This window comes from Otolemur garnettii, unplaced genomic scaffold (assembly GCF_000181295.1).
Source record: "Otolemur garnettii isolate 467f Iridium unplaced genomic scaffold, OtoGar3 scaffold00025, whole genome shotgun sequence".
In the NCBI taxonomy this organism is placed as follows: domain Eukaryota; kingdom Metazoa; phylum Chordata; class Mammalia; order Primates; family Galagidae; genus Otolemur; species Otolemur garnettii.
The window spans coordinates 11,537,674-11,548,268 of NW_003852420.1; the positions used below are offsets into that span (position 1 = coordinate 11,537,674).

The following is a 10,595-nucleotide window of genomic DNA, read 5'->3' on the forward strand; positions in this document are numbered from 1 at the left end:
GGCTGGGGATTCAAACCCGCCACCTTAGGTGTACGTGGCTGGCGCCTTAGCCGGTTGAGCTATAGGCGCCGAGCCTGAAGTAAAATTTTAAAACATGGAAAATAAGTGTTGGTGAGGATGTGGAGATATAGCCGTATGCATTGCTGGTGAGAATGTGAAGTGTAGCTGCTGTGGAAGAGTTTGATGGTTCTTCAAAATACCAAACATGGAATTCATGTGACCCAGCATTTTCATTCCTAGGTATATACTCAAGACAAATGAAAAGGTATCTCTATAAAGAAATTTGCACAGAAATATTTATAGTGGCTTTTTTAAGCCTTATTCTCTATGTGATGATATATAACAGCATTATTCATACTAGTTAAAAGGTATAAGCAACCCAAATGTCTATCAACAGAGGAATGGGTAATTGTGGGATATACGTACTGTAACCAGGATGAACCTGGAAAACATGTTAAGTGAAAAGCCAGACGCAAGAGGTCATATGATTCCTTTTATATAATATATCCGTAGTAGGCAAATCCATACAGACAAAAGCAGATTGGAAGTTGCCAGGGAATGGGGTGTAATTATGTAATGGGTCTCCAGTGTGCTGATGAGGTAATGAAAAAGTTTTGAAACTAGGGACAGCAGGTGGTTGAACAACTTTGTGACTATGTTACCACTGAACTATACACTTTAATATGGCTACGTGCATGTTAAAATAATTTTTTTGAAAACTGACACAAGAAACAGATTATTAAGAAATTGAATATGTTATTAAAGCATTCCCACAAAGAAATTGCAAGCCAAGTAACTTGACTGAATTTGTCCAAACATTTAAGGAAAAAATACTACTCTTATGTTACTCTTTGAGAAAATAGAAGTAGAGGAAATACTTATATAATTTTGATTTCAGGCCAGCATAATTTTGATTTCAAAGCCTGACAGGATATTACAAGAAAGGAAATAACAGACCAGTCTTTCTCAAGAACAGAATATTAGTAAATCAAATTTGTGGATATACGAAAAGGGCAACCAAATGGGGTTTATTCCAGGAATGAAAGAGGTTTTAACATTTGAAAATCAGCCAATACAGTACACAACAACAAAAGTATACCACATTAAAAAGAAAGAAAACACATCATGGAGCATTTCATAAAATTTAACCTCTTCATGATTTTTTATAACTCAACAACGTAGGGAGAACAAGAGAACTTTTCGTTTTATTTATTTATTTATTTTTGAGACAGAGTCTCAAACTGTCACCCTAGGTAGACACAGCTCACAGCAAGCTCCAACTCTTGGGCTCAAGTGATCCTTTTGCCTCAGTTTTTCTATTTTAGTAGAGATAGGGTCTCGCTTTTGCTCAGGCTGGTCTCAAACTAATGAGCTCAAGCAATCCACTCTCAGAGGGTTAAGATTGCAGGCGTGAGCCACCATGCCTGGGCGAAGAGAACTTTTTTTTTTAATCTTTTTTGAGACAGAATCTCATTGTGTCACCCTTGGTAGAGTGCTATGATGACATGGCTTACAGCAACATCAAACTCTTGGGCTTAAGCTGTTCTCTTGCCTCAGCCTCCCAAGTAACTAGAACTACAGGCGCCTGCCACAATGCCCCAAAAAGAGAACTTTTTTAATTAGGATGAAGTCTAACTACAAAAAAAAATCTAAAGAAAACATCATACTTATTAGTGACATTAACAGAGACATTCATTATCACCACTTTTATTTAGCATTGTAGTGGAAAGCCTAGCCATTGCAAAAAAAAAAGGAAAATAAGAGAAAAATGTTTAAAGGAAAATAAGAGAAAAATGAAAGAAAAAAAAAAAAGAAAAAAAAGAGAAAAATGTTTAAAGGAAAATAAGAGAAAAATGTTAAAAACATATAAAGATTATAAAAGAATTTCATTTGTCATTATTTGAAGATAACATAATTGTGTACATTAAAATTCAAAACAGTTACAAGTAAACTATTAATATTTCAAATTAATCAGGAAATCACTAGCTACAGGATCAATATACAAAAAAATTTTTTATATAAGAAAATGAAAAACCATTTATAGTAGCATCAAAAGTTAACAAATACCTAGGAGAAGTGTGTAAAAGAGAAATTGAAGATCTAAATAAATAGAACTGTATTATGTTCCTAGACTGGAAACAATTTGCAAAGATGTCAGTTCCTCCCCAGTTGATCTATAAATGTCATACATTCTCAAAACAACAGGGCTTTCTTTGTCAGAAACTGACAAGCTCATAAAATTTATATGGAAATGCAAAGGACCAAGAATAGCCAAGTCAGTCATTAAGAAGAACAAAACTCGAAGAGTTCTACTACCAGACCTCAGGATCACTAACTAAATCATTGCTGTTCACCAAGCATCCATTTCTAAATATTGTTCTCCAATAAAGGAACCAGGGTTCCTTGGAAGAAGTGTTTTAACTCCAGAGCTGGAGCACAGAAAATATAAAATGAGCCTGGAACATCTTTTGGGGCTACTACTAATGCATAGAAAATAATGCTAGTAATGCTAGGAAATGCATAGAAAAGGATGCTGACAGGACACAAAGTCAACCTGAAGGACTAAAGGCCAAGCCTAAATCAGTTTGAGCAACAAGTAACAGTCATACTGAACTATAATCTATAGACTAAAACACCCATGTGTCTATATTTGGTGCAAAGAATTTTACAACTAATGAGAGGCATTTCTACCTTATGGAAGTATTCAATTAATAAATACAGAAGGACTTATGAAACTACAAAACTACCATTAGGCAAACACTATTGTAGTTGTTGCAAGCAAGATGGATGCTAAAATCAGTGGTCAAAAGCTTGAGGAAAAAATAGAATATTTACATAATTTCAATATCTTTTCCCCAAGTTATTTGTCAATTACAAAGAAGAAAAATAAAAACTTTACAATGGAGAAACCCAGTGGACACTACGTTAACTAAGTGATCATAGTTAATATGTCAAAATCTTGAAAGATAAAGACTGTCGGCAGGTCAGAGGAGGGTAAGGAAACACAAGTGCAAGGTGAGATCTTGAATTGGATCATAGAACAGGAAAAGGGTAGTGTCCTGTGGATATGTAAAATGCTAACAGTCGGAAAGCTGGTATAAAGGTACATGTGAACTCTATACTTTTTGCAGATTTTCTAAAATTATTTCAGAACAAAAGTTTTTTATTTTTGTTATTTTTTTTGAGACAGAGTCTCAAGATGTCACCCTGGGTAGAGTGCTGTGACATCACCATAGCTCACAGCAACCTTGGCTTCCCAAGTAGCTGGGACTACAGGCGCCCACCACAACACCTGGCTATTTTTGTTGTTGTTGTTGTAGCAGTTGTCATTGTTGCTTTAGCAGGCCCAGGCCGCATTTGAACCTGCCAGCCCCGGTGTATGTGGCTGGCACCCTGAATAAAAGTTTTTTTTTTTTTTTTTGAGAGAGAGACTCAATAGAGTGCAGTGGTGTCACAGCTCACAGCAACCTCTAACTTCTGGGCTTAGGCAATTCTCCTGCCTCAGCCTCCTGAGTAGATGGGACCACAGGTGCCCGCCACAACACCCAACTATTTTGTTGTTGTTTTTGTTGCAGTTTGGCCAGGGCCAGGTTCAAACCTGCTACCCTCAGTATATGGGGCTGGTGTCCTACCCACTGAGCCACGGGCACCACCCTGAACAAAAGTTTTTTAAATAGCTTGGTATTGACATAAGGTATATTAGTTTCCTAGTGTTGCTATAACAAAGTGCCATAAATAGAGCAACTTAAAACACAAAATCTCCCATGCTTGTGAAGGCTAAAAGTTCAAAATCAAAGCATTGGCATGGCAGTGCTTCCTCTGGTCTTAAGAGGATGATCCTCTCTTGCCTCTTCCTAACTTCTAGTAGTTACCAGCAATCCTTGGCATTCCTTGGCTTGTAGCTGCATCACTTCAGTCTCTGCTTGTCCTCACATGGCCACCTTCTCTGTCACTGCACATCTTCTCCTCTTCTAAGGAAACCAGTCAAATTGCTTTTAGGGTCCACTTTAATGTGACCTCAACCAATCTGAAAAAAACCATTGTCAAATAAAGTTACCTTCTGAGGTTCCAATTGGACATGAATTTTGGGGGAGTAGGGGGAACAGTACTCAACCAGTCAGTATACAAGTATAGGCAAATAGACCAATAAGACAGAGTAGCAACTCTAGAAAGACCCACATACTACATACACCAAATTTACAACAGACATACCACTGCAGTGCAGTGGGAGAAAGGAGGGTCTTTTCAATGAATGGTGGTGACACAAATGAAAATTTATATGGGGGATAAAAAGAATCTTGACCCTTACCTCACAATACATGAACACCACTTTCATAACTTAAATGTGATAAGTAAAATAACACATTGTTTTCACAACACACTAAGAAAAGTATCTTCATAATCTTGGGGTAGGCAAAGATATCTTTGAACACAAAGTGAACTACACTGGGAAAAAGTTGATTAATTAGACTTTATTTAAATTTTAAATTTTTTTTTTTTTTTGAGACAGAGTCTCACTGTGTTGCCCTGGGTAGAGTGCCTTGGCGTCTCAGCTCACAGCAACCTCAAACTCTTGGCCTTAAGCAATTCTCTTGCCTCAGCCTCCCAAGGAGCTGGGACTATAGGCACCTGCCACAATACCTGGCTATTTTGTTGTTATTGTAGTTGTCAGTGTTGTTTAGCTGGCCTGGGCCAGGTTCGAACCAGCCAGCCCTGCGTATGTGGCTGGCGCCCTAGCCACTGAGCTATAGGTGCCAAGCCTAAATTAAAAAAATTTTTTAACTGAACTTAAGCAGCAATAAAGATGTGAACAAATAGAACTCTGATGAACTACTCAAAGAGTAGCATTTGGTTTAAGCAGTATGTATCAGTAGTTCTAGGTGTATACTCAACAGTAATGACTCTACGTGTCCACTAATAGACATAGAAAAATTTGTATACTAGCCTTACTCATAACAGTCCAAAACAGGAAGTAATGTATTTATCAATAGAATAGATAAACCATATCCATTCAAGGAATACTGTATGACAGTAAAAAAGGTAATTACTTCAGTAACATAAGGCACGGTAGACTTGAAGCCAAACACAAAACACTGTATATCAAATGATCTGTTCACACAAAGCTGAAAAACAGAACAGTTAATTTACAGTGATAGAAATCAAGACAGTGGTACTTGGGGGAGAAAAAGGTATTGATTGGGAGGGGTCATTTTAGAGACTTCAGGGATATTGGAACTATGTCTTAATATAGGTGATAATTACATTGGTATATACATAAATTTGGGGCTCTACACTTAAGGTATTTATACTTCATTAGATATGTTATACTTAAATTTTTTAAATTAAAAAACATGGGCTCGACACCTGTAGCTGAGCAGCTAGGACACCAGCCACATACACTAGAGCTGTCGGGTTCAAACCCAGCCTGGCCTGCCAAACAACAATGACAATTACAACAAAAAAATAGCTGGGCACTGTGGCGGGTGCCTGTAGTCCCAGCTACTTAGGAGGCTGAGGCAAGAGAATCACTTAAGCCCAAGAGTTTGAGGTTGATGTGAGCTGTGACGCCACAGCACTCTATTGAGGGTGACATAGTAAAACTCTGTTTCAAAAAAAAAAATACATGATATATTAAATAGTATTATTGAAACAAGTACAGTATCAATAGCAAAGAATTGAGTCATCATTAAAATATTTGTTTTGAGATTTTACTTTAATGAGATTTTATGGCTCACTGAGTACTTTGTCATACATGGTAAGAGATATGTCATTTGAGCATATTCCAGGATAAAAATTCTAATGTATATCATTTAAATCTTAGAAACTAATACTACAAGTCAGCAGGTTTTTCTCTTTCTTCAATTTGTCATACTGGAAATTTTGATATTATATTGCTCATTTCTGTCTTTTAGGCTAAGACATCAAGCACACAAAGAATTTTATGCCTACAAACAGGTGAGAAATTTAACTCAAATTGACTTTTATGGTTTTTTTCCCAAAAAACTGAGAACTCAGATTCCACTCATACTTTACACTTGGACTGGATTTATTTGTGTTTATTTTGGCATTTTATCTGCCAGCTTGCAGTATAAACCTTCATTTTCTTAAGTAATCTCTTCTTTCACAAGGATTCTTTGAAACTATAAACAGTTCCGATGATATAATAATATAATTTAACAGGAAACTTGAGCCAACATTTTGCTAAAAAGAAAAACTTAATGTAGTGGAGTTCAGAGATAACATTAAGTGAATTTTTTGCCTCCTCCATTAGCAGACATAGCAGTTCCTCAGAGATGACCAACTATGTTACAGTGATCTCATCCACTGCCTTTTATACTTTCAATGTTAGCTGACATTACCCACTACAAGCCTACAAACCTGAATCATAGCTTTTAATACATTGATTTGTTCTTTAAGTTAATAAACTTAACTTTCTTGAAGGTCAAAGTAGTTTTTTCTTCCATGTTACATTTACATTTTACCACTGACATCAAACAGTGGGCTAAGATTTTTCTTGATCTTCTTTTGACCCTAAGCGTAAAATTTGTTACCTTTAGTTTTGGAGTGGGAGGCAACTTCAGCTTATTTGGTTCTTAACCTTGCAAAAACGGATGTTACAGAACCATGTCACCATTTTAATACTGCCTATCTTTCTGTCCCTTTGTGCATGTATCTTTGAAATCTGAGCTCATTGGCAAATTGCCTAGATATACACACTGAACTGATGAATTTTACTCAGTTGTATCATAATCTGGACAACATGCAGGATATTTGTATGTAGACTAAAAAGTAAAATTGGCCTTGGCAGTCACTTAATGGGTGGAATTGACTGATAGAACTATTCAAGTCACAAGACAAATAGTAAATTGTATCTTTAAAATACACTGAATAGAAAATTTAGTGGAACATCCCTGTGTAGCTGGATGATAGCTTCTAGTTGTGATTTCTGAAAATGTGCTATGCCCACAAAACCATTTTTAGTTTGGGAATGTAAAATAACCCAAATTTAGATATTTTCCTCAATTTTACTTGCCTATTTTTTTCACTTTTAAGATGAAATAAAACTCTAATAAGCTATGTTTATTCTCAGAAAATGTCTTAGTTAACTACCTTCTTATCACTTGACATTAATTTTAACTGCTGTGTAGTCACCACAGAGTCAGAGACAAGACCTAATTTTGAATTTTTAAAATCCAAACCATTAACATAACTCTGGGTAGATCAAAGTTTACTGAGGACATTGATTAAATAATAATAAGCAAAACTGGGCTGTGCCTGTGGCTCAAGGAGTAGGGTACTGGCCCCATATACTGGAGGTGACAGGTACAAACCTGGCCCCTGCCAAAAACTGCAAAAAGAAAATAAGCAAAACTTGGCACTGCTGGTGGGAATGCAAGCTAATAGATCCTTTTTGGAAAGAAGTGTGGAGACTACTCAGGGATCTAAAAGTAGACCTGCCATTCAATCCTGTAATTCCTCTACTAGGTGTATATCCAAAAGACCAAAAGCACTTTATAACAAAGATATTTGCACCAGATTGTTCATTGCAGCTTAATTCATAATAGCCAGGTCATGGAAGAAGCCAAAGTGCCCATCAACCCATGAATGGATTGATAAATCATGGTATATAGCAACCATGGAATATTATGCAGCCTTAAAAAAGATGGAGCTTTTACATCTTTCATGTTTATATGGATGGAGCTGGAACATATCCTACTTAAAAAAATATCTCAAGAATGGAGGAGAACGTATCCAATGTACTCAGTACTATTATAAAACCAATTTATACTCACTCACACTTCCATATAAAGAATAGATCACAACTATGACCCAGGATGAAGAGGGGAATGGGAGGGAAGGGGGGAGGTCAGATGGAGGGAGGGTGAATTGAGGGATCACACCTATAGTGCATATTGCAAGAGTACATGTCGGATCTATTAAGTATAAATGTCTTGGCTCAGCGCCTATGGCTCAAGTGGCTAAGGCGCCAGCCACATACACCTAAGGTGGCAGGTTCGAATCCAGCCCAGGCCTGCCAAACAACAATGACGGCTGCAACCAAAAAAATAGCCAGGCATTGTGGCAGGCACCTATGGTCCAGCTACTCAGGAGGCTGAGGCAGGAGACTCGCTTGAGCTCAGGAGTTGGAGGTTGCTATGAGCTGTGATGCCATGGCACTCTACCCAGGGGGACAGCTTGAGGCTCCTGTCTCAAAAAAAAAAAAAGTCTTAACACAATAATTAAGTAAATGAGGTGAGGGATATATTAACCAGTATGATGTAAGCATTCCAAATTGTATATGAAATCAGCACATTGTACCCCGTAAATGCATTAATGTATACATAATCTACCTCTTCATGATTTAATAAATAATAATAATAAGCAAAACTTCCAAAATTTAGATTGATTTTCTTCTTTTTTTTGAGATAGAGTCTCATTTTGTCGCTCTCAGTAGAGTGCCATGGCCTCACAGCTCAGAGCAACCTCCAACTCTTGGGCTTAAGTGACTCTCTTGCCTCAGCCTCCCAAGTAGCTAGAACTATAGGCATCTGCCACAATGCCCAGCTATTTTCTTTTTTTTTTTTTTTTTTGAGACAGAGCCTGAAGCTGTCACCCTGGATAGAGTGCCTTGGCATCATAGCTCACAGCAACCTCCAACTCCTGGGCTCAAACAATTCTCTTGCCTCTGCCTCCCTAGTAGCTGGGATCATAGGCGCCTACCACAACGCCAGGCTGTTTTTTTGTTGCAGCTGTCATTGTTGTTTGGCGGGCCCAGGCTGTATTCGAACCCTTTAGCTCAGGTGTATGTGGCTGGCACCTTAGTTGCTTGAGCCTCAGGCGCCGAGCCCCAGCTATTTTCTTGTTGCAGTTGTCGTTGTTTAGCTGGCTCGGGCTGGGTTTGAACCCACGAGCCTCAGTACATATGGCTGACACCGTAACCACTGTGCTACAGGTGCCAAGCTTAGATTGATTTTCTAATCTTTTTTATAGTACTAATCAGTCAGTCCCATCAGGCAGTGCTGTGTAAAACTGAATCATGAGGCAATCAACTTCATTTATTTTCCCTTCATATTAGTAGTTAGTCTAGAAGAGCATATATTAATGTTTTTACCCTTTACCTTCAAAGAAAGTTTTTTCCAAAGAAATTTTAAAATTGCTTTTCAGGAGAATATTGCATCATTACTCAAGGAATGTTGCTAAAATGATCTATCTCGGCTCGGCGCCTGTGGCTCAAGCGGCTAAGGCACCAGCCACATACACCTAAGGTGGCGGGTTCAAATCCCCAGCCCAGGCCCGCCAAACAACAATGATGGCTGCAACCAAAAAATGGTCAGGCGTTGTGGCGGGCGCCTGTGGTCCCAGCTACTTGGGAGGCTGAGGCAGGAGACTCGCTTGAGCCCAGAAGTTGGAGGTTGCTGTGAGCGTGATGCCATGGCACTCTACCCAGGGGGACAGCTTGAGGCTCCGTCTCAAAAAAAGAAAAAAATGATCTGTCTCAAACTGCAAAAGAAATTTTCTCCAGTATTGAATTAGGGAGGTAATAAAATATATACACACAAAAAAAATCTGTGAGTATAATGAGAAATTTTTTAAATTACAGATTTATGGCATAAGAACATATTTTTTGTCTTACAGGTTATATTAAAAGAGAAAGTAAAAGAACTCAATTTACATGAGGTAAGTTACTTATAAGTAATCTTTTCTTGAGCTGTGTTTTAGTAGCAGTAGTATGCAATGGTATGCTTAAACACCTTTATTTTCAGAAGCTGAAAAGAAGGCTCATTTTGATCAGGTTAATAGAATATTTGAGGGTGAGAGCACATAAAAGTCAATTGTGTGAAGGCTTTACTAGAGTAATATAAGTCAGTCACAGTGGCTCCCACCTGAATCCTAGCCACTTAGGAGACAGAGACGGGAGGGTCACGTAAGACTAAGAGTTCGAGACCACTCTGGGCAATATAGCAAGACTCCATCTGTAAAAAACATTTTTTTAATTAGCTAAGGTTGGACGTGGTTGCTCACACCTGTAGTCTCAGCAGTTTGGGAGGCTAACATAGGATGATCACTTAAGGCCAAGAGTTGGAGACCAGCCTAGCAACATAGCAAGATCCTGTCTCTACAAAAAATAAGAAAACTTAGCTGGGCGTGGTTAACTACTCCTGTAGTTCCAGCTACTTGGAATGCTGGAGCAGGAGAATTACTTGAGCCCAGGAGTTTGAGGTTGCAGTGAGCCTGATAAAAACACTACACTCTACCCAGGCAACAGAATAAGACCCTGTATCCAAAAAAGTAAATTAAAATAAATTCAAAATTAGTTGGGCATGGTGGCACATACCTATAGTTCCAGCCTAGGTCACAGAGCAAGACTCTATATCTTTAAAAAAGAGGGGGGGGCCGGGAGTAGTATAACTCATACTTTTTTTTTTTTTTTTTTTTGGAGACAGAGCCTCAAGCTGTCCGCCTGGGTAGAGTGCTATGGCATCACAGCTCACAGCAACGTCCAACTCCTGGGCTCAAGCGAGTCTCCTGCCTCCGCCTCCCAAGTAGCTGGGACTATAGGCGCCCGCCACAACACCCGGCCATTTATTTGGTTG

At 38.3% G+C, this 10,595-nt stretch overlaps 1 protein-coding gene across 1 annotated transcript in view; it reads left to right on the forward strand.

Moving 5' to 3' along the window:
* RNF24 (ring finger protein 24) overlaps window positions 1–10,595 on the forward strand; it is a 50,598-nt gene that overhangs the window by 28,460 nt on the left and 11,543 nt on the right. The window contains exons 3-4 of the mRNA XM_003788040.1: window positions 5,913–5,955; window positions 9,637–9,678. Coding sequence (XP_003788088.1) covers window positions 5,913–5,955; window positions 9,637–9,678 — 85 coding nt within the window. The remainder of the gene's footprint in view (window positions 1–5,912; window positions 5,956–9,636; window positions 9,679–10,595) is intronic.